Genomic DNA, 24,275 nt, shown 5'->3' on the forward strand with positions numbered 1-24,275 from the left:
TGGTTAGATAGCTAAAAGTGAAACTTCAGACATTGTATGAACATGTAAGCTGACATGTTTGATGTGTGTTTTTGGCACATTTAGTATGCTTTTACATGTACAATTTGTAGCTTCATCAGGGATGAGGGAATATGAATGAGAAATACATGTATACATGTATTTTTCAGAAGAATGATTAAGCAGCCTTGATTATTGCATGTGTGCAATTTCCCCAATTTTAACTGAGATGAATATTTTTGGCATACAGATTTTTTGGTTTTCTCTGTGTTTATCAGAGAATTCTTTTCATCTGCAGAGCTTGGCAATCCTGCTTTTGTATTTCTTCAATGAATAATGATAGAGTACGGGTAATTCATATTTCACAACTTGTGATATCCGTCATAATTTCCCCTGTAGCTGTTGGAACTTCTTGATATGAGCTCGGTGGATACCGCTGCTCTGCTCTGCCATAATTCCTTTGTGGACGACCTACTTGGGAATGTGGACTCGCGGGTCGTGGATCACCTAGTCCGGGGCCTGTGCAGCAACGGATCCCTCATCGTCGTCGAGTTCCTGCATGACAACCTTGACGTAGAGACCATCATTGAACTTGTAAGTGGGCTGTCCTGAAATTTGTAATGTAAGATTAGATCCTCACTGCAACAAGAAAAGCATAAAGAAAAGCATCAAGAAATACTGAAGTCTGCGATATGTAATTATACCAGTTGTGTGACCAGTCTGTTGGCCAATCATATAGCCAAGTAGGGTCACCTACACTTGCATGAATATATTCTAATATGTTATTGCGTACATCATCTCACAACTACAATGTACCCTTTTGGCACATTAGTATCTCTTCTTGTCTTCTCTCCTTTTCTCTCCCCAACTGTCTTGACACTTACACTGTAACTGGTATCCCACTCACTTTGCAATAACCTCAAAAGTCTATTCTCATCGACATCTCTTCTCAGCTTTAATCCATACAGCCTTATCTCAACTTTCCTGTCCCATTCGCTCTCTCATTCTCCTTCTTTTCCCTTCCTTCTCATTCTCCTTCGTTTCCCTTCCTTATCTTTTTGATATAATATAATTTCCTCCTTGCAATTTGTCTCCTTCTCTGTCATTGTTTTCTCTCCCATTTTTTTCTCCAACCTGATATTTCATTTGGTACAACCCATGCTACATAACATTCATTAGAGTAATTGCAGGTGATAGAACTTGACAATAAGTGGATTGATATGTACATTAGCTTTAGTAAGTACAACCATGTATATCATACATTCACATTTTGACTGCCTATGTGAACTTATAATTGAAAGGAATGTAAAAGAAAAGAGCAGGAAATATATTCCCGGACTTATGATATAATGGGATGGACTGAAAGAAAACAAAAGCAGAAAATACATCACTATGATTTATACTTATCACTGTACAAGCAAAAGTGTGGTCTGTATAGTATTACGTTGCAAGCTACACGTTAACTCCTGATATTGTCATGATCTCATCAATTGCATTTCGGTGGTCTCCCCTCGCCAGATTAATAGTGACTTGCAGCAGACCTTCCCTGAATTCGTGCTGGACCTGCTGGGTGCCCTCAGCAGCGTGCAGCGCATCGACTTCACCGAGCTTGGCGACTTTGCCGTCAACGTCCTGCTCCCGATCATCCAGCAGGGCTCCGTCGACTTTTCTGACTTGGAGGCGCTGGGGGAGAACATTAACATGACAAGGAGGATACTGGAAAGGTAGATACTCATTTAAAAACCCAGTGATATTGGGAGTCATGGGTAGCCCAATTCTTTGTTATCCATCCAGGGTGTACATTCGAAAACAATGAATACAAAATTATGTAGCACCAGTCACCGAATATGTGCATTGAAACGTAACTATGCTCATCGGTAACGGTCAACCCCAGTTGAGATTCTTTGCTTGTTTGTACCTACATGTAGACAGAGATCAGTAGATGAAGCTTTTCATATTTTGTTCAGATGGATTCTCAAATACAATCCGAGCTGGAGTGGCCTTCCTTCACCGTAGTACACTGTATCTCCATGGTAGTGGGTCTGTACCCCATTGAGGAAGGGCTGATTTTGCTAAAACATGCATTTCCCATAGACACTTGCCCGAGTATACTCGGGATTCGTCCTCAACGGGTTAGCCAGTAGGTCTCAGAAACCAAATTCCTGTGGTTTGTTGCCATAGTTGTTTCATGATAATATTACTATGAAATCTTTATAGCGTTTCAAATTTAAAGGAAGAGTGTAAAATTTCCATCTGTGTGGCCACTTTGATGTTCACATATAACTACCGAACTTTGCTTGCAGAATAATCAAACTGCTAATTTTATGAATGGCTTCTAAATTGACAATGCAGTATTACAATATAAAAGATAACAACTCTTATTTTGCTGTCAAATTGCAACTGTCTAGATTTCTTTTTTGAATTTGTGCAGATTTGAAGACTTGAAGATTTGAAACAGTGTAGCATACAGACTGTATCTTGTGGTAAACACTTTGTCTTCCCCAAATGATCATCTACATATTGCTTTCAGCTTTGACCAGGTTCTGACGTCTTTTGAGGGTGTGCTAGGGGGCTGGCCACCCTTCAGGGATATTCAAGGTCTGGTGAGGACTCTACTGGACAAACTCTACATCTTTGAGATCCTTGGAGAAATCCCAGGTAAGATGTCACAGGCCTGATTTCTACATTTGCATGTTACACTGTAGTTTGTCTAATGATGTATTTGTTTGTGCGTTTGGTTAAATTTTGATGAGTGGGGGAGTTTACTGAACTACAAATGTAGGCAATGATTCTGTGTGTATATTTTTGTTTTTGTTTTTCTGTAAGGCAGACTGAAATCTATGAAGTTCTGGGAAAACTCTGATTCTCATTATTTCACCAGTATATCTCTTTGGCAGTTGTGACGGAAAGACAGCCATCTTCCACTTCCTTTCCTAAGTCATCTTATTTTTCATTTTGTTCATAGTTTTTGCTCTTCCCTTTTTCTTCTTCTTCTCCTTTTTCTCCTTCTCTTCAATTTTCTTTTCCTGTGAGTCAATAGCATTGAAACATTTTTTTTTTATTAGAATATTTATTACAAAGAGAAGTAGTATTGTTGTAATTAATAGCATTGTCATCGCCATTGTTTTCATTTTAGGTAGTTGTATTCTAGTAGTTGTAGTAGTAGCAGTAGCATCTCAATCTGTCGCATGCAAAATGCTATTGTAGTCATCATGCTTGAAAAAATTTGTCCGTTCAGAGCTTAAAGACGTTCATTTACCATTTGCAGATGAAACAAGCACCCAGCTTTAGTGCTTCAAAATAGTTTTAAGACGTGAGTTAGGGATAGAAACTACAACAAATGTAAAAATGTTAATCAGTGTAATCAATGTTAAGTGTCGTTAAGTATACAAAATGTGAATAATAGTTATAATAGAAATGCTTCTAGAATAAACCGTCTACAGTAACTTGCAGTATGGTTTAGTGAGAATGGTTTAGTGAGAAAAATAGTCGGTGGTGCGTACATGTATCTCTTTCTATTGTAGGCTTTATTGCAAACTTTTTATATGGTAGGATGTTTTGTGATACAACTGACCTGCACATACAGTATGTTGTATGCATCAAATGTGATGACGCAGACATTTTTTAACTCTCATGTTTGCATCATGCTGACATCTCTGTCAGTGACACCAGACCACTGACTTCCCTGATTATCTCTGTCTCTGTCACTTTTCCTCCACCCCCTGAAACGTGCCCTCTTTCTTGACGGCCAGACCTGAGCGTGGACAAGATCCTAGAGAACCCCGATCGAGTCAGAGACTACCTGGTGAATCGCTTGGACCTGTCTCCGGAAACTGCCGACAATCTGATGAAAGCGGAACTGAACCTGGAGCAAGTGAGTACAAGCATAAAGTGAAAATTATCATCACTGGGGTGACAAGATCCTGCATCTCCAATTTGGGTGAAACTTGTTATTGTTGTTGTTGTTTCTATTATTATTATTATCATTATTATTATTATAATTATTCTCATTCTCGTTATTATTATTATTATTATTATTATTATTATTATTATTATTATTATTATTGTTGTTATTATTATTATTATTATTATTATTATTATTGTTGTTATTATTATTATTATTATTATTATTATTATTATTATTATTATTATTATTAATATTATTATTATTATTGTTATTATTATTATTATTATTATTATTATTATTATTATTATTATTATTATTATTATTATTATTATTATTATTATTATTATTCCTTTTCTTCTTGTTCTTGTTCTTGTTCTTATTATTATTACATTGTAGATTAATTGTCAAGTTATCAGTTACGTAAGTGATGTCCTGTCCAAATCCTAGCTGTCTTACCCAAAAACTGAAGCCACCATGCATGTGAAAGGAGAGGCCATGCCGTTTGTTATAGTGCCTTGGCTGTCGTGTTGTTTTTGTTCGTTTGTTTGCTTTTTGCTCTCCTTAGCATTAACATTTTGATATGCAGTTTACGAGCTTTTTGCCATTTCTTTGCCTTGAGAGAATGCCATTCTTTTTCTTTTTTTTTTTGATAGAAAGATCTGAAGTGCTGGTGTTGATGACATATAAATCAAGCTCCTTTCTCTCTCTCTCTCTCTCTGATTCTTTCTGTCAATAGCTGCTGGAAAGTGATGTATCAGAGTTCCTGGAGGAGCTGTGTGGAGAGATGTACCTGGAGCGGATCCTGATCCTTCCCAACCAGACGGACGTCGCCGTCGTGGCAGACACTCTGTGCTCTCTCAACGGTCAAGAGTTGGCCATTCTCATCGAGCTCTTCATCCCGTATGTGGACATCAACGGCATCATCGAGACGGTGAGTCTCTCCCGCGGCTCTGGCGCAAAAGCAAATGCATTTAAGTAAATGCAAAATCAAAAGCAAAAGCACACGCAACATATACATGTACATACAGTGTAGTATCAGTATATTAACAGAAATATCTGCAAGAATAACGGCACCCACTCTCATATCTGATATACATTCAAGTAATATCATACCAGCTTTATATTCAAGTTGTGGGATGTAACTCCACACCACAGTGAAAGAAGTTTGATAGTCCCGCAAGCTACGTACCTGTGAAATGTAAGATTTGTATATTGCACTGCACTCTGTGTATATTGCTGAAGATCTTGTTGCACTTCATGAATAGTCAGATTATTCATGTCTGAAAAGATACATTGTATGACAGATTAGATCTAATATACAATAAACCATGCACATGTGCCTGTCGTATAGTAAACAAAAATTCATGGCGCTGCTGTTTGCTTATTCACCCTTCATCAATTTCTTTGCATAACAAAAACATGGGTCATACACACATTCTGTATTTCAAAAAGTGGTCGGTTGTGGTCAGTGGTCATTGTTGAAGCAACAAGTGTCTGGTCTGAGTACATGTATGTGCAGCAAATTCAATACTGGCTTTTATCATGGCAGAGCCCATATCCTAATAAAACTTTTCTTGAACTCTCCCCCTTCCCATCCCCCTCAAGGCTGAGTCTGCACAGGATCTGACTGGTATGATCGGAGTGAGCAACCGGACCATCGTGCAGGTAATCCAGTCTATGGACTCGCTGCAATCCATCACTGAAGCCCTACCCGCCCTGGAGTCGGCCCTCTCCGATCTGTCCGACGACCCCGCCCTGGAGCGACTTCAGGATTTGGCGCAGCTGGACTATCTGACAGGGGAAGAGGTGAAGAAATGATCAGAATTTGATTCAATTGCGTTACCTGCTAAATGTTTGAAATCACCACGGGGAACGACATGATGTTGAGTGCATTGACCCCCCTCACCTTAAAGACATGTACAAATGTACATGTACGTGTATCACGGCATGAAAGTATGTCGTAGAATTAGTGAAAGTTATGGAGACAAATGAATGCTTTCTGTATCTTTGATTTTCTTGCGCCGTCTGTGCTCGTTTTTGTACAGATTTCCGTGATAACGCAAGAAATAGTTTGCGGGAGGTCTTCGCTGCGCCGCCGCCGAAGGAGCGCTGATGAGGTGCTTGAGAGATCCAAGCGTACTACAGTTTCAGACAATGATGGTAAGTATGACATTCTAACAGATATCTGTAAACTTATGGGTTTTCTTGTTTCAATTTATCTTTGTTCAATTGATACTTGTTCTTTGCAGTAGTTTGATTACAGAGTTACATCGATAGTGTTGTGGCCGCCTGTTGTTAGTGCAGTAATGTTATTATCATTTTGATTAGTTTTGTATATTATAATGGTTAATGCTGTCATCTTTGTTATCATTATAATCCTTGTTATTGTCATCGTCATTTCTACCTTATCATTGAATTTGTAAGTAAGCTTATTTCGAAGTGTCTTTTGCATGGTAGATTTATGACTGGATGAATACAATCATTGAATACTGATTGACTTTATAGATTTATTTTTTCATTTAGGTACTGTGTATGTACAAGTGTAGTTACTGAATTATTGTATAGTTGATACTATCATCTTTGATATCATTACAATCATTGACGTCATCATCACCTCTACCCTATCATCAGTGTCATATGATTGGTGGATTCATAACTGAATGAATAATTTAACAGACTACATTTATTGACTGTATGAAATTATTGTACAAGTAGTTAGTTCTTGCATTATCGTTCCTCCCTTTCACTTCTGCCCCATGCAGACAACTTCTGCCAGAACATCTTTAGCTCCATCGTGAATGGCATCAATGGCCAGCTGGTGTGGGCTTACCTCAAGCCTATTGTAGAAGGCCTCATTCTCTACTCACCTGACACAGAGCCTGTCAGAAGGATCATTGCCGAGGTAAGACTTGGGCTAGCCACACCTGGCTCCACTGCAAGTAATGTTTAGTTACACCTGTTGAAATGTAGCCATGCTAAGGCAAGGTTCGTTTAATAATTTTGAGGCCAAGGCATCGTTATTTATTGGTGTGCGAGAAAATAAAATACTGGTCATTTCGGCAATGGTAGAATTTGCTGCTTTTTCTTTTTATGCATAATGCAAGCAACAGAGTTTGTTCAGTTTTAAGCCAGCCCTTTTTATACTGTAAAACATGATATATTCGCGGCATGAAATTTTCGCGAATTGGAGCCGACGGCCTTTTTCGTGGCAAGAAATTTTCGCGAATTGCCTCTTGCGTTCAATGCATACAGTATAGTGTAGATAAGAAATTTCGCGTGCATTTTAATTTCGCGAATCTTGGCGCTCGGGAAATTCGCGAAATTAAAATGCACGCGAACATTTCTCGCTTTACAGTAGTTTGTCCGAAATTGGGCTTCAGTTCTTACAAATGTGCAATTACATGTAGCATGATTCAGGAGTTCAATGTTTATTTTTCAATTGACTTTAACAAAAAAAAAAATCTTCCTCGATGTTACTCCTTCCAAAGGCCAACAAGACCTTCTCCGATGTCGCCATGGTTCAGGAGTTTGCCCAGATTTGGCTGTCCAGTGAAGAGGACCTCACCAAACTCCTCGACCCAGCTGCTCTGGACGCAACAAGGGTGAGCGTGGCGTGTATGCACATTGGGAGCGTTTGGCTTCTCTAGGTGATGCTGCCTGTGCTACACCTGCTGTGTGTAGATGATGATGAAAATAATGAGGAGGATGATGATGATGATGATAGTGACGCAATGATGATTGCCATGGTAACTATGATGAATATGGCAGCAATGATGGTGATGATGTCAATGATGACGATGATGATGTTGAGGTTGACAATAATGATAATGATGATTATGATGGTGATGGTGGTGATGATGATTATCATTGTGATGGTGGTGATGATGATGATGATGCTGATAATGATGATTATGATGATGGTGATGGTGATGGTGATGGAATTGGTAATGATGAAGATGATAATGATGATGGCAAAACTAAGAGTGACGTTGAATATGATTTGAGGAAAATGATTCTGATAAAAGAATAAGATGATGAAAGCAGTTGTGATAATGATGATGATAATGGTGAAGTTGATAGATACAAGTTGACTAAGCAAAGTTTTAGTTGTCAATAATGAAGCACTAGGTTTGTTCCATTTTTACTACATCGGGATGAATTTTTTGCAAGTGACCTCTCACAGTGATGAGGATTTGGTTTTGATGACTAGTTTTACCCAGTGGATGGAATTGCTAAATGTGACATCTGGCATGTACTTGTCTCTCACTACTCTCTATAGACCCTCCTTGAGAACTCCTTTGTATCCGGCCTCCTGGAAGCAGAGTACGGTATCGTGAGCAGTGACTTCACCGACCTGCTGGATGGAGACCTGACCACCATCACTCAGTCTGAAATTGATGTGAGGATTTCCTTTGCTTCACATAAATATTGACATTATGAATTGATATTAAAAGTTTGCATAAAGAAATCTCTATTGGAATGTACCCTTTAAGAACTTGCACGGTGCAAGATTTTCAAAGATTGTGGAAGCTTCAAAAGAAGATATCAATAGATATTTTCTCTCTTTTTCTCACACACTCTCTCTCTCTTTCTGTGATATTGGAAGACTGCATAAAGAATTGCCTAACAGAATTTACACTTTAATAACTTGCATGGTGCACAATTTTCAAAATAGTGGGAAGCTTCAAAAGAAGATATCAATAGATCTGTTATATCTCTTTATATTTTACTTACTGTAAACGCCATATATTTCGCGAGTCTAAATTTTCACAAATGAGGAATTCCAGACAATTTTGCGAGTGGTTAAATTCACGATCGTGGAGTCCTGCACTGAACGGAGAAGTGTACACGTACGTTACATTCACATCGGGATCGAGTCAATATTTTCGCGTGTCTTTAATTTTTCGAATAGCACCTGACTCACGAAATTTGCGAAAATAAAAACCTCGCAAAATATTCAGTACTCTCTTTTTCTCTCTTTCCAGTCTAGTTTATATTTGTAGTAGAATATATTAATTATCACTTTTATCATCGTTACTTTTGAACCACTGTTCAGACTCTGACTCTCCTCGCTGAGCTGGTGAACAACCTCACCACCTGCTTCAACCTGGACCGCTTCGTAGGCTACAGCACCGAGGAGGAGATGGTGGAGGCTGCCCGCGGCCTGGACCAGCAGAATACGCTTCTGGCCGCGCTCGCCTTCGACATCCCCACCGACGCCACGGAGATCCCGCGCCACGTCGTCTACAAGATCCGCATGGACACCGACAACACGCCGCAGACGGACAGGATAAGCAACAGGTGAGAATCGATATTTTATACATGTACATTGTGTAGTTTCTTCCCCCTCCCCTTGAAAATGATGATAACGATGTGATCTTATTGTAGTCGTGTATACCACGGATTAGCCTCTTATATACATGTAGTATTGTTGCTAGTAATGTCTACAGGCCCTCCAGTAACCACCTCATGTACTTTGCTCGCTGATTGGCATGCAAACTTGAGTGTTGTTGTTGTTTTTTTTTTTTGCTAATTGGCACAAATGTCTGGAAGCCAATTGTCGGTGAATAAAGATTCCCTAATCCCTCAAATAACTGAGGCACATTGTTATACATGAGTGGGCCTTGATCAGTTCACCTTTACAACTAGGTCAACTTTTGGATGCCTTACTGAATGCTGAGGAAAAACCTTGGCAAGTTACATTGTAGGCTACATGTGTACCTGGCTACAGAGAGAGTCTTACAAAGAACCAAAATGAAGACATCCATGATGTCACATTGAGTTTTGACCACTGCTCTATCTGCAAAACCATGTGAAATGTCTCTTGATAATCGGCTGTACTTTCTCTCCAAATGCTCTCCATTCGCTCTTCGTGCAGGAACAACGCGAGAGGGCCGATCATGGACTTTGTGTTCGACCTGCGCTACCTGCGTGGCTTCATCATGCTGCAAGACATGGTAGAGAGGGGTATCATCGCCCTGCAGGCTGCTACCGGTGTCCAGACACCAGGGGTGTACCTCCAGCCCATCCCGTACCCCTGCCACCAGTCAGATCTGTGAGTATAGACCAGGGAAGCATTTCATGAAGCATTTTGTCCGACGAAGTTGGAGGACAAATTTACTCTCATCCAATCAGATGCAAGGATTTTATTAGTAGCTTGTAACAGTTTGTCAGAAAAATATCCGACCAAAACGCTTCATGAAATGCCCCCCAGTACTTCCGCTATTAACCCATTGAAGACTAGCCCCGAGTCATACTCCGGGCAGGTGTCTTTGGAAAATGCTTGTTGTAGCAAAATCAGCCTGTTCTCAGCAGGTTGAAGCACAGTCTAGACTTCCATTTGCATGCAATATGATCTTCATATTGCAACATCATTAGGGTTGCAATGTATATTGGGGCTGCATGCTCTTGAACAAATAATAATTGAGAGTTGGAAATTAGAGTAGTGCATGACTTACTAATTGTAATGTATAATGTGCATTTAATATGCAATTACTCTGTATGAGCAGAAGGGCAATCCATGCAACACCATCAGAAAGAAAGAGAATTGTGTATGTGAAAGCTAACATTTTTTGTTTTGGGTAATAAAGTCACTCCATCACTTAGCTTTGTCATTACATCTCGTTCGTGTGACAAACTATGTCGAAAAGTGCAGACAAATTCAGCTCACAATCTGTCAAATTCTCGCGACATTCCTCCCCTGATGATGTCATTGGTCATTTCGTTTTGACAGGTTTACGTTCGCGTTTGCCATCGTCCTCCCTCTCATTGTGACTGTGAGTTTTGTCATCCTGATCGGAGCAATGACCCACCAGCTCGTCTACGAGAAGGAGCGTGGCATTGAGGAGGTAATCCTTTCTTTGTTCTCATATCTCTCATGTTCTTCCCTCTATAACAATCATCCTTCTCCCATATACAATGCATATGACTTGAAAGAGAAATGTGGCAGTTGCATAGCTTCGCATATAAGGCATGTATGTGGTCCTATCTCCCCCCCCCCCCAAAAAAAAAAAAACAAGTTAAATTAGTACATTGTACTTGTAGTCAACTGAATGAATTAGGAATTCTACCCTTGTCTGTCTGCAGCCATCAGCCCATCTACATAATGTAACATTGTTCAATGTACAATCACTCCTCTCAATATTTCAGTCTGTGTACAGACATACACATTGTACAATGGATTGTGTAAATTATACATGCCCCGTAACAGGTTGGAAATACATGTATGCAGCTTTCTGAAATGGACAGTGCATTTAAAGTCAACTTTGTCTCTGTTTCCTGACACCAGCTCATGAAGGTGATGGGGATGGCTGGTGGGGCCAACTGGTGGGCGTGGTTCATTTCCAACTCCATCATCCTGGCCATCCTGGCTGGCATCCTGGTCCTCATCATGAAAGTCTCCAACATCCTCCCACTCGTCCAGTGGTCTCTCCTCCTCGTCTTCTTCCTTGATTTCTTCTTCTCCATCATCATGTACTGGTGAGACATCCGAAGCGGTGCTCTCGCAGAGCTCTTTGCATTTTTGAAGGGCCTTTTTGCGCAGATGTTGGATTGTTTTTGAAATGGATTTTTGCTGTCCAACTCCTCCTGTACACAATGTGATGTACACATTGAGAGCAACAAAATAAAGTGCAAGACAAAAAGCCCACTTACATGTAATTCACGGTAATGATGATGATGGCAATGATGATGATGGCAATGATGATGATGATGATGATGATGATGTTGATGATGATGATGATGATGATGATGATGATAATGATGATGATGATGTTGATGATGATGGTGGTGATGACGACGGTGATGATGATGATGGTAATGGTAATAGGGATGTTGATTATGATCGTGGTGATGTTGGCAGTGATGATGGTTATAGTGAAGACTTTGTGATTATGATGATAATGTTAATTATATCGATGATAACATAGTTTTGTGGTGAAAACACCAAGGCCTTGTCTCACATTTGGGCAATAATATTTCATGTCTGAAGTCTTGTTTTAAAGTCTTTCGTTCATAGTGCCAAAATTCTTTAGAAATGCAGACTTGAGGGGCAAGTCTCCCAAGCCTTGACTCCAATCATTCCATCCCTCTCTGTTGCTTCCCCATTCCTCATCCTCTGCAGCTATCTGGCCAGTGCCATCTTCCAGCGGGCCAACCTGGCTGCCCTGGCCAGCATCCTGGTCTACCTCATGATGTACCTGCCTTACCTGGGAGTCTTCGCCTCCGACACGTTCCTACAGGAGCTATGGGAAGCCATCCTCCTGGTATGTTAGCATTGTATCGTCTTCACAATGTGTTGATAGTACAAACTGTATTTGGTCCCATAGGGCCTAACGTTTATGCAGTGTGCCATTCTCTGTTTGTGATGCAGCCAATATGATTGAACCTCAAGATGTCCAAATTTCTCAACCCAAATCTCAATTCCAACTGTCAATCCCCAAACCTCTGGTCCTAAAGCTTTGCCTGTATGCCTCATCCTATATATTTATGCAAATTTAAACCTAATAGCCTGAATATGTAATTTAGGAATTTCTTAAAATAGAGAAATGAGATATTGAGGTTAACATGGGAGTGAGCCAATATGTTGTTGGCAGGAAGGTAGGTTCAAGGTCCAATATAGTTGCCTTCTAAACACAATAGATGTGACTTGATGAGTAGAACAAATCTACTTGACTTCCCAAAAGTATTTTATACTCACTGCTTACAACAACCAGACAAGCATCAAAACACTGGATTTGCCTCCTTCAGAGATGCCAGCAGTTTTGCCGCCGCAGACATCTAGTGTAACAGCAAAGACAATACATGTACATGTAGCTACGTACATCCCCTGCCTTGATTATAGGCTACAGATTGTATTGTTACACATGTCTATTTGCAGGAAAAGTATGAAAAAGTACAATAACTGCTTTTTCACCCCCAAAAAGTCTTTTCAGCCCTCAGAATATTGCAGATGCTGTTTACAGTGTTGTCATCAATGCTCCCTTCACTTTACCTACAGTGTGCAATAGGCTAGTTTACTGACATATTGAAATGGATGGATGTTTCTTCCATCCTGACGTACATGTAGTAACAAGCAATTTTATTAACCTGTACCTTAGAAACACTTTGTCCAGTACTTGGAGTCCAGTTTGCATACATTAATTGTTGCTACTTCGCCCAAACCTCAGGAAAGCTTTCAGGTTGTCAAGCAGAACCTTTGTCAGGAAGGCATACATACATGTAGAATGTGAATACGATAGTAAACCGGTCTACTGCTTTGGAATAAAAAGAAATCTCCAAATACGGTAGGCCCTACTATCAAAAAAGTTTTGTTAAAGTTGACTTTGCACATATACGTACATGTATTTGATTTCCATCTCTCTTCCCCCTCCACCCCAACCCTGTGAATATTACATACGTACAGGGCCTGTTCTCACCGTCCACCTTCAGTATGGGATGCTTCCTCATCAGCCAGTTTGAGAGCCTGGGCACCCCGGCCGGCTGGGACAACCTCTGGGTGAACCCCCTGGACCAGGAGGTCACCAGCATGGCGCTGGTTCTCATCCTTCTCGCCTGTGATGGCGCCCTCTACTTCCTCCTCGGCTGGTACATCAAGACTCTCTTCCCAGGTATGTGTGTGCCTTTTCACATTTAACCTCTAATGTGACCTGATATATACATGTACTTACAAACTTGTACATGTACAGTGTAGGCAGTCTGCAAGAAAAAAAAAAGGATCGGGTTATTCAAGACATTTAACTTGTGTATGAGTACAGCAAGATACTTAATACACTTGCTGACATGATCGTAGATGTGAATTTTCACTTGTCATACAAGAACAGCAATGCAAATGTAACTTGAGTGTATCTATTTAAAGCATTTGGTGTAAAAGAGCATTCATTTTTTTTTCTTGCACAATATTTTGCAGGTAAACCTGTATGACAAAATACGTGTATACACTTACATGTATGTTTCTAGCATTCTGCTGATGTTAGGCTTGCTAGGGGTGGTTAAAATGTAGGTAGACAAACAATATATGCATGTATTGATTGTGATGCTGGTATTGTAGCGCCTGAGAAACTGTACACAAATACGGCTACACCATGATGTTATCTTTTTTTCAAGTGTACAGTATCCCTGTGTGGTGCAAAACAGAATTATCATTAATCTTTGTTCCCCTTCTCTCCCTGTTTTTGTCTCCATCTCTTCTGTTTATCTGTCTGTCTGTCTGTCTATCTGTCTGTCTGTCTGTCTGTCTCTCCCTCTTGTAAAATCATAGGGAAGTACGGCGTGCCCCGCCCGTGGTACTTCCCCCTGCAGCCCAGCTACTGGTGTCGGTGCTACTGCTCCTCAAAGCGCGACATGACGTACTACATCAACTCGGCCTTCACTGCGGAGTCTGGGGTCACACCCACAGTCAAAGGTGAACAGATCAATCAACATTCTACCACTTGCCACTGTCCCCATGACACTTGACACTTGCCACTGTCCCCATGACACTTGCCACTGTCCCCATGACACTTGCCACTGTCCCCATGACACTTGACACTTGCCACTGTCCCCATGACACTTGCCACTGTCCCCATGACACTTGCCACTGTCCCCATGACACTTGCCACTGTCCCCATGACACTTGCCACTGTCCCCATGACACTTGCCACGGGTATATAATATATTGAAAATATAACTGGTTTCTCTGTCATAAGTGGTATCCTGAGGACTGTATGTGCAAGGTGTTGAAGAGCTGTGCTTTTACCCTTGGCTACAATGTGAAGGATGGTACAACTGTACATCTGTAAGTCTTTCAAAAGATAGTCATACAAAGATTATGACAATCTACGTATGAATTAATAAAAGAGTATGAGAGGAAGATTGCAGTACAGTATAATCTATCAGCTTGTTGAGATAGACTACAAAGGCTGTTTGCTTATGTTTACATATAGGGAATACAGTTTTGTAATCTAAGAGGGGGGGGGGGGGGGGGGGGGGACATCATTTGACCAGCATACCATATGACCAGTTTCGCTGCTGATTTTCAGATAAATGAGATAAGAGTGTTCTTTGTATGTCATGAATCAAATCAAATCAAATATGCTGTTTTCTGTTGATTCACAAATCCATTCAAGGATAAATGGGTAGTAGAAAGTTATTGTCTACTGGTACAACACATCTCAAGTTGTCCAGATCAGCATACAGAGAATTTGAAGTGGAATCAAATTTTAGGAAATGAAGGAGGATCGGTAAGATTTTGGTAGTCGTTACAATACGAGCCCCTGCATCCATGCTCCAGGATCGGCCGTGGAGGAAGAACCGTCCGCACTTCCCCTGGGCGTGGCCATCAAGAACCTGACCAAGATCTACCGCTCCTGTTGCCGTGACGAGAAGGTTGCCGTGGACAACCTGACCCTGAACTTCTTCGAGGGGCAGGTGACGGCACTGCTGGGACACAATGGGGCGGGCAAGACTACCACCATGTAAGTTTGGATTTGAGATGAATAGCCCCGAGATGGGTTTCCTTCTTTAATCCCCATCCACATTCTTTAATGAGGTTTCTTTAACCCGTTGAGGACAAACCGAGTTTGCTATGTATAACACACATTTTCCGTAGACACCAGCCCGAGTATACTCGAGACTTGTCCTCAAGAGGTTAGAAAAGAAAACTAACCTACACAAAAGAAATGAAATTAAATCAAATAATTTGCATTCCTGATACCTTTTAAAACATGTCTATATTCTTTCCAAATGTCTGATTATTGTTTTACCTTTTTTTTTTTACCTAGTTTTTATATCATATTGAAATTTTTACATTTTTATTTTATAGATATTCATATTTGTATCAGAACCTCAATGCAAATCAGCATACAGATCAAGCTATCTTAAAAAAATATATCTCAGTAGATAAATAAATATTCAGATTCTTGAAATCAGTAATAATCAATGGCGATAAATGAATATTCCTTACAGGCTAAGATTGTAGATTGTGTTCCAAGTCAAATTTTTACTTTGGGATCATGACAATTGCCTTTGCTGCTTTTCTTCCGTTCATCTCTCCCATAGTAACATCATCACCGGCCTGTTCTCAGCCTCCTCAGGAGAGGTCCTCCTCCAAGGTCTGAATATCGCCAAGAAGACCCGTGCGACCAGGAAGAATCTTGGTGTCTGCGTCCAGCACAATGCTCTATACGAGGAGTGAGTGATGCGAAGTTGCCCACTGTTGCTTTATGGCAGTATATTTTCCTCTCTTTTAAGGGGGCCAAACATGCTTGCAGGTAGCATAGAAAGTACAATGTACCTTTTCTGCCAAATTGTATTACTACACCATGTCTATTGCAGGAGAGATAAAATATACTGTTTTTCCCTATCAAAATACAAATATGTGCTCTCAGAATACTGCAATGCTGTTAATATGGGTTGGCATTCCTGGCGATGATGTAGCGACCCAGCTTTGATGCTGCATACCCATGTTCCCTGTACCTTGTAGCAATATTTAATGAACCTTCTGTTCACGGAATTATCACCCACAGCTTGGCGTTATCAGTAATTGGAGAGATGAAAACCTGCTCTGATGTACTGTAGTGTTTTGCCAGTCCCTTTCAATCACCATTGTGATGACTGGAATTAAGAGGATGATATGAGATGCTATCTACTGAGAGTGGTTTCCAAGACAACTGCATCAATTTGATGAAGACAGCATCCCAGTTAATATGTTGATTAGGGAACAAAACAGAGCTAGGAAAGACTTTCACCACCTTGCAATGGCTGCATTAAAGGACAAGTTCACCTTCATATACATGGGGATTGAGTGAAGGCAACAATGTTAGTAGAAGACATCAGTGAAAGTTTGGGGGAAATCCGACAATCCGTTCAAAAGTAATGAATTTTTAAAATATCTGTACAATCACTGCTGGAGGAGAAGACTACTACAGTGCATGATGTCACATGTGTACAACGATATAAGGAAAATAAAAAAAGAATTGCACAAAACTTGACTTTTTGAAAAAAGTGCACATTTCCTCGACTTGTTACTGACTTATGTTAAGCCCCCGTTCCACTATGCCGTTCTCGCTACGATTTGACAATTTTCTCAGGTCGGGAAGGATCGGGTAAAACCTGAGCCGATCTGGACACAGTACGATGTTAGAACGCTCTAAGTACGCTGCAGTTACGACTACCAAGTGCTTGCTACGCTCTTACTACGATGATCGGGAATTAGACATTGCGATCTCTGCCGCTGCCGGTACGCTTTAGAACGATGTAGCTACGCTGTTAGTGCGATGTTGTCGATGTTATCCGATCAATGCACGCTGTATCTACGCTCTGAACGATCTATACGATCTTATCACGCTGTTACCCCGTTCAGAGAGCTGAAAAGTGCCCGATGTGCCCCGATGTACCCCGATTCGACGGTGGGTCAGCAGTCAGTCAACTTATTAGCATGCAGAACCGAAGAAATATACTGTGGACCTCGAAGATTCATTCTTCTTTTTTTACTTTTGATTTTCAAAGTTGTTGTTGCTTCGTTATTCTCACTACTCTTTCTTCATCAGCGAGCCCGTGTTTCTGTGCCTCCAGTGCCCTGGTTATGACCCACCATTTCCCTCTCCTCTCCCCTCCTCCCCCCCCCCCCTTGTCCACCTCGGACTTACGACCTTCTTCACTACTATATCTTTCTATCCTCTCATCAATTTTTTCCTTACAAGAGAGCCGCCATGTGTTTGTTAATGTGCGTACGTATATGTGCATGTATGTGTGTATTACTCTGTCTGTCTTTTTTTTTTGCTACCGCTTAGGGAAATTTGTTGTTGTTGTTTTTTGCAATTATATATTTTTCTCTATGAGGGGACTGCATTCTAATACTACAAGCTCTGCTTTTTAGCAGTCCCCTCCATTTCCAGCAATATTTTGTATGCATTTACCACAGTGACGTAACTGTTATTTGTATCTCTGTTGATAATTTGCCTGTATCTCTTTTACAATGTTATTCTGTTCATCGCATTGTGGTACTGATTTCATGACGTCTGTGTATATGAGCGTTTCTTTGTATTTTTTATTATTCGTTTGTTGGAAGTGAAATAAATCAACTTGAACTTGAACTTGAAGAGCCTCCTCAACTCACGGTTCTTTTGCAGCAATGCATTGTATAAACAATGACGTGCTGATTTTTCAAAGGATTTTTCTTGATGTCCTTGATTTTATAGTCCGTCTTCCTCCAGTTGTAGATGATTTCATATTCTTCAAAATTCTGCTATGTCCTCTTCCTCCTCTTTCAGCATCACGTGTAGTCTCTCTTTCTTCGCCTTTTGGGTAGCTGCTTCGCTGCTTTCTTCTCTTCTTTTTCTTCATCTCTTCTTCTTCTTCGAAAATTACAGCTAAAATTACTTCCCGTTCTTGTGCCGATGTTACTACGCTCAGAAAGACCTTGTTACGCTCATCCCGCTGCGTTTACGCCGTCATTACGCTCTCCCCGCTGCGTTTACGCTGTCACTACGCTCTCCCCGCTTGCCGTACGATTAAAAATATGTCAATTTTGATCGGGGAGATCGGGAAGAAATTTTGAACCGGTTCAAAATTTCTTCCCGATCTGAAAAACTGCCCGCTCCAACCCCGACCTCTACACGCTGCTGCTACGATGCTTCCGATCCCCGTACGCTTTTGCCGCTCTCTCCCGATCTGCTAGATCGGGACAGATCGGGGTCCAAATCGTGATAGTGGAACGGGGGCTTTAGGGGTAATATTATTCCCCCTGACTTCTGAAAGAGAGAAGTCGAGTGTTCTTTTATGAGAAAAGTGAGAATATCTTGAATTTTCTTTATACTTTCTTTATATAGTTGTACTCATATGACATCACAAGCTATAGTAGTCTTCTCATCCAGCCGTGACTGAGCAGAAACTTCAAAAATTCATAACTTTTGAACAGATTGTCCGATTTTCTTCAAATTCTCATTGATGTGTTCTACTAATATTGCTGCATTCACTCAACCCACATGTCTATGAAGGTGAACTTGTCCTTTAATCTTTTCATGACTTTTGCTCTGCGATTTCCACTATAACTTGACAGCAAATTTGTGAGGTTGGGACACACAGTTCTTGAGTCACGTTACAATAATCGATCACACATCAATCAAATTGTGCATATTTTGCTATTTTAAATTTAACGGAAGTACAGTAGAGCAACTAGAGAATACATGGCAATGTTTAATGTGACAATTCTGAAGTTCAAAACCACTCATGTGTATGCATGCCATGGTTCCTTGATAATAGTTTCTGATTTGCCAAAATCTGGAAATGAGCATCACCTACAGTACCTGTAACGTAGTGTTCTTCACAAGTGAATTCATATCACACATGTATTTTCTTTCTGTACATTTTAAGCCTGACGGTTAGAGAACACATGATAATGGCTGGCCGTGTGAAGAGTCTGTCTGGACGAAAACTTGACGACGACATCTATGAGTAAGTTTCAAAGTGCTGCCTCCTTTGTAACCCATTTGAGATGAATCCTGAGTACACTCGGGCATGTGTCTTTGGAAGTGTGTGTTAGAGCAAAATCAGCACGTCTTCAACAGGTTCACACTCTGATATTTTATCTTGTTGATCCTTTTAAGGGCAATTTAATTTTGCCATGAAACCATTTTCCGGGTATAACCCAGCAATAGGACTAATGCCATTGTAAGTGGCGTAGTAGAAAAACAACAGCTTATTTAATCAGCCTTGCATTTCCAGTGCTTGCCAACTTCTAGCTGTTAGTGGAGAAATACAAAATGTACTTGTATGTGCACTTCGTTTTAATGCTATCACACACTGTACTTTCAAACAAGGTGATAAGCGTCATTCAGATCTTACACTGTATTTCTAAGTCTTACATGTATGTCAAACTCTGAATGTCAGCCAGTTTACACAAAAGTGCTTATAAATACATGTAGAATAAACATGCACAGTCACTCTTACTAAAAACCTTTGATATTACATTGTACACCTGTATAAGCAAGGTCTGATGGCTAAATTGTACAAGATGTATGCACATGTGAGAGAAGGGGGCGGGGAAGGAGAATGCTACCACGTAATGTCAGATTGTGAGCTTAATTTGAAAAGATATCAATATATGTTGATTGCTTTAAGCATTTATCAACTTAGTTTGTAATATGAAGGAAGTAATGTCTTATTACAAATACACATATCTCAAATTCTTTTAGTCTTCTATTTTTCTCTTCATTCATATAATATTGAATAGTAGTTATTGGCCCATGTTATTTCTTAGTGTATTTTTGTATTTCATGAGTGAAATAAGCTGAACTGATATGATATGGGAGAAGATAACAGTAACAATTTAATGCCTTGCACACAGCCTCCTGGAAGACGTGGGCTTACTGAAGAAGTCTGAGCAGCGGGTCAAGAATCTCTCCGGCGGGATGAAGCGCAAGCTCTCCGTCGCCATGGCGCTGGTGGGCGACTCCAAGGTGGTCATCCTGGATGAACCCACCAGTGGGGTGGACCCCCATGCCAGGCGGGCCATCTGGAATCTCATTATGAAGCACAAGACAGGTATAGTAAAATTTGAAATTTTTGCAGTGTGGAGGTGTTTGCACAAGACGAAAAAAGCACAAAAATAAGAGAATGCAATTTTTTTCGCTTGTTATTTGTAACACTAGTATTTGTTTGGACCTCACAGAATGGAAAAACAAAACAAAACAAAACATGCAAACTTCATCATACCAAAGTTATGGTGAAAAATCACTTGTGCAAAAATTTCTGATTTCGTAGCATACAGCCATGAAAAAAGAAAGAAGAGAGAGATGAGGGGGTGGAGTGTGATAATTGCTCAGAGATGGGTAGAAGAGAAAGCTTGAATAAGTGATGGAAGGTGAAATAGAATTGAGCTTAAACTCTAGTTTGCATTGTGTACTGAAGTTGAGATTTCCTGTAAACAGCTGCAAATGTAGGAAATTTGCACAATACAGAATATGGACCTCTTGGCATGGAACTTTCGTATATAAACAAACAGGTTTATTTTTTTTTTCTCTGTTCCAAACAAACAACTTTGTTAATAGATTTTCACTATGTTTATGTGAAAGCAGTAGTGTACATGTTAACAAAAAGCCACACACACACACACACAAAATATTAAAGCACTGAGATATTTGTCACGAACCTAAATGAAAAGAATGCTCTTCTTTTCTTGCCAATCAATCTAGAACTTGTTTCTCATCAATAGATTCTCACAAATTTAAGGTGAAGGTAGAAGCTTTCGTTTTAGAAAAAAAAGAAATTGACAACACTGTACTGGAAAAATAAATATCAAGATATTCATCACAACCCTTGTACATGTATGTGGAAAGAATGGTCTTTGTTTCGTGTCAACCTGCCATGTTTTCTTGAAATCTACAAATTTTGTACAATTAACTAATCTTTAGTGAAGCAGAATAGATGAATAGAATCATAAAAGTTTAGGAATATCACACAAGCCCAAAATGTCAGTGTCCTTGGCACTGACAAATGAGTTTGCTGAATCATCCGAACTTACATTTGTATGAGGTTACCCCTCAACTAACTTTCCCCTCCCAAGGACGCACCATCATCCTCTGCACCCACTTCATGGACGAGGCCGACATCCTCGGTGACCGCATCGCCATCCTGGACCGTGGCCACCTGCGCTGCTGCGGCTCGCCGGGCTTCCTCAAGTCAAGCTTTAGCAGCGGCTACCGGCTCAGCCTGGCCAAGGAGGTGCCCAGCACCAGCAGCACCCCTACCAGCATCCGCAAGGGAGGCAGGGGCGGGGCAGCCACGCCCGACGACCAGGCGAATCACGGCGCCGTGCCGAACATCTACGACACCATGAAGCGTGACGAGGAGAGTGATCGGGCCAGCTCGTCCAGTGGAATAGCAACAGACCCAGGTCTGTACTGCAGCCATTCCTCTTGTCTTCCCCCCCCCCCCCTCTTCTTCATTCATTTGCAGTGACAAAATCATCTGAAGTGGCCATGCTTGTTATCCAATATACTCCATAGGGACAATTGGATTCATGTTCAGGTGTTGGCACAGCAAATTTTGAAGTTGTTCCCTTGTGAGCAATTATGCTACCATCATGCTTAATGGATATTGATCACACAAATTGATTCATCTCTTACAGCTGCAAATACCATCAGATGTCCTTTTGATGAATGTATGTGATATTGAGATATAAGGTTATGTTCGGAAATCTACTGGAGCGAATTCATGCACACAGCTTGTTGTAGAATCGTAGCTTGGTCCTGGTTGAATGATGCAAGTGTCAATCTCATAGGGAGTTTTTGAGCACTCTCCTACAGTGTACTGTACCTGTGCCAGAGGAGCGCTCGAACGCTCCTAAAGTGTACCGTACCGTACTGTACCGAGCCAACAGTGGACCACTTCCCGATGTGCCCCAAAAGGGTACCAAAAGTGTACTAAAAGTTTGCGTGTGAGAATGCGCGTAACATGCACATACTGGTTAGTACGTCATAATACAAAGAGTTCATTCTCTTTGTTCGGGACAGCTGTAAGTAAATCAAGCGCGCCAGATGAATGACCCTCTTGCTACAAAAACCGTGACCTTTTCTAAAAATATCTCATGAGGTATGCTTCTCTACAGAGTGCTCGAACGCTCCAAATCTGGCACAGTTCAGTATGGTACGCTTTAGTTCAGTCTGCTTTGGTTTGCTTTAGAGCACTCGAACGCACTTATAATGCGTGAAAGCATGGTTTCGTAATCAGCCCTCTCCCCTCATCCAAGCAGGTTCCCTGTGTGACACGTCCCAGGTGACGGAGTTCATCAAGACCCGCATCCCGTCCGCCCAGCTCCAGGAAGACATCGGCACGGAGCTGATCTTCTCCCTGCCCGTGGACAACGGCGAGCGGCAGCGGTTCCAGGAACTCTTTTGGGACCTGGACGAGAATATGGCCACCCTCCACGTGAAGAGCTACGGCATCTCGGATACCACGCTGAAAGAGGTAAGTCAGAGAATTGATTTATTAGTTGACGGAGTGATGAATTCATTGATTGGGTTTATTGATATGAAACCTCATTGTGGCCAGTTAGTGACTTGCAATATCTTCTACAGACTCAGGAGCACGATATGGATTGATATATGTGACAAAACAAATTCATATCAATAACTATTTCTTTCTTTATTACTTAAGTTAACAGCAACTACATTGATGGATTAGAACTGCCCATAAACAAAACTTTGTTTTGTCCAACATGTTCATATCCTAGCATTTACAGTACTACATCTGTTACTCCTGCTCCATTAGACCTTCAACAGATTGCACATTTGGTTCCTAAACCATGTTTCATATGTTGTATTACGCACAACAGTGCTTTCGCTGTATGACACATTCCTTGGCTAGTTTGTAGTTGGATCACTGCACATAATGCAGAGATGTGTTCGTGCTGTAATTTTTATGTTTATTGTGAACTCTTTGAACCATACATTGAGAAGATTGATGGGAAAAAAATGTATATGAGTATATGAGTAGAAAAATGTTTATGACTGATACAAACTCCCAAATTGTAGGGAGCAGTCATCACAGCGGATGATGTACGAGTACAGTACTGTAGCTACACATGCATTCTACATTTATAGTGTATATTGATGAGGACCTGGTTCTGAATTTGATACCATCCCTTGCTCTGTCCAACGACAGGTGTTCCTGAAGGTCTCCACAGAACGTTCCAGAGAAGGCACCGTTTCAGAGCCCGCAGGCACCGAGAACTGGACGGTCAGATCCTCGGCGACCAGTGAATTCCAGCTGTCCACCGGGGTGTCCAAAGGTGAGACCCCTTTCCTGTTTTGAAAGACGAAAATCAAAACATAAAAAAAAAAAGTTGGTTCTGTCTCCCAGCCACCTGCATCCCTTACCCCCCAGCTAGCCCTCCATGCAATGCAGTATCCAAATGTGTACTGCCTTGAATCAATTATACCAACAGCATCAGCTGTGATGGTTGCTTAACAGCCTACTTGCCCTGCTACATTGTAGTTTACGTGCACATACAGTACATATGTGTAGGTGTGCGAAGACACACCTGTGGGCATCATCTTGTAAGGTGTGGTGGTAGAAGGAGATAATCCATACACCCCTAATCAAGTGTTTCCGCCTAACGCTCCAACAGGCTACTGACAGAATCACCCTGCTTGTCAAATGCTGTCCTTGTGGGCAACGCTCCTCGTTATACAAAAGTGTATGTTCTTATGTTTGCACAAGTCTTGTATTGTAATTCTCTCTCTCTTGTAATGCTACTAAGAAATGAAAGCTGGCCTTAACTACGTAAGAAGGCTGTATATACATTGTATATTCCTGTTTTGTTTTTGCTTTTTCTTCCAAGGTTGATTGCTCTATGTTAGTGACTGTCCTTGTTACTCACCACATACGATAC

General features: G+C 40.9%; 1 protein-coding gene across 1 annotated transcript in view; it reads left to right on the forward strand.

The window, feature by feature from the left end:
- Nucleotides 1-24,275, forward strand: part of LOC139716165 (uncharacterized) — a 172,228-nt gene that overhangs the window by 124,860 nt on the left and 23,093 nt on the right. Inside the window, exons 69-92 of the mRNA XM_071627725.1 lie at nucleotides 397-591; nucleotides 1,516-1,721; nucleotides 2,528-2,655; nucleotides 3,750-3,871; nucleotides 4,641-4,835; nucleotides 5,510-5,710; nucleotides 5,950-6,064; nucleotides 6,667-6,806; nucleotides 7,393-7,506; nucleotides 8,184-8,303; nucleotides 8,961-9,205; nucleotides 9,783-9,959; nucleotides 10,638-10,752; nucleotides 11,193-11,383; nucleotides 12,027-12,168; nucleotides 13,308-13,512; nucleotides 14,163-14,306; nucleotides 15,174-15,357; nucleotides 15,941-16,072; nucleotides 19,256-19,336; nucleotides 20,229-20,425; nucleotides 21,447-21,776; nucleotides 22,635-22,849; nucleotides 23,546-23,672. Coding sequence (XP_071483826.1) covers nucleotides 397-591; nucleotides 1,516-1,721; nucleotides 2,528-2,655; nucleotides 3,750-3,871; nucleotides 4,641-4,835; nucleotides 5,510-5,710; nucleotides 5,950-6,064; nucleotides 6,667-6,806; nucleotides 7,393-7,506; nucleotides 8,184-8,303; nucleotides 8,961-9,205; nucleotides 9,783-9,959; nucleotides 10,638-10,752; nucleotides 11,193-11,383; nucleotides 12,027-12,168; nucleotides 13,308-13,512; nucleotides 14,163-14,306; nucleotides 15,174-15,357; nucleotides 15,941-16,072; nucleotides 19,256-19,336; nucleotides 20,229-20,425; nucleotides 21,447-21,776; nucleotides 22,635-22,849; nucleotides 23,546-23,672 — 4,021 coding nt within the window. The remainder of the gene's footprint in view (nucleotides 1-396; nucleotides 592-1,515; nucleotides 1,722-2,527; nucleotides 2,656-3,749; nucleotides 3,872-4,640; nucleotides 4,836-5,509; nucleotides 5,711-5,949; nucleotides 6,065-6,666; nucleotides 6,807-7,392; nucleotides 7,507-8,183; nucleotides 8,304-8,960; nucleotides 9,206-9,782; nucleotides 9,960-10,637; nucleotides 10,753-11,192; nucleotides 11,384-12,026; nucleotides 12,169-13,307; nucleotides 13,513-14,162; nucleotides 14,307-15,173; nucleotides 15,358-15,940; nucleotides 16,073-19,255; nucleotides 19,337-20,228; nucleotides 20,426-21,446; nucleotides 21,777-22,634; nucleotides 22,850-23,545; nucleotides 23,673-24,275) is intronic.

This window comes from Diadema antillarum, unplaced genomic scaffold, assembly GCF_040938485.1.
Source record: "Diadema antillarum isolate AM-2024a unplaced genomic scaffold, OU_Dant_1.0 scf00000062, whole genome shotgun sequence".
In the NCBI taxonomy this organism is placed as follows: domain Eukaryota; kingdom Metazoa; phylum Echinodermata; class Echinoidea; order Diadematoida; family Diadematidae; genus Diadema; species Diadema antillarum.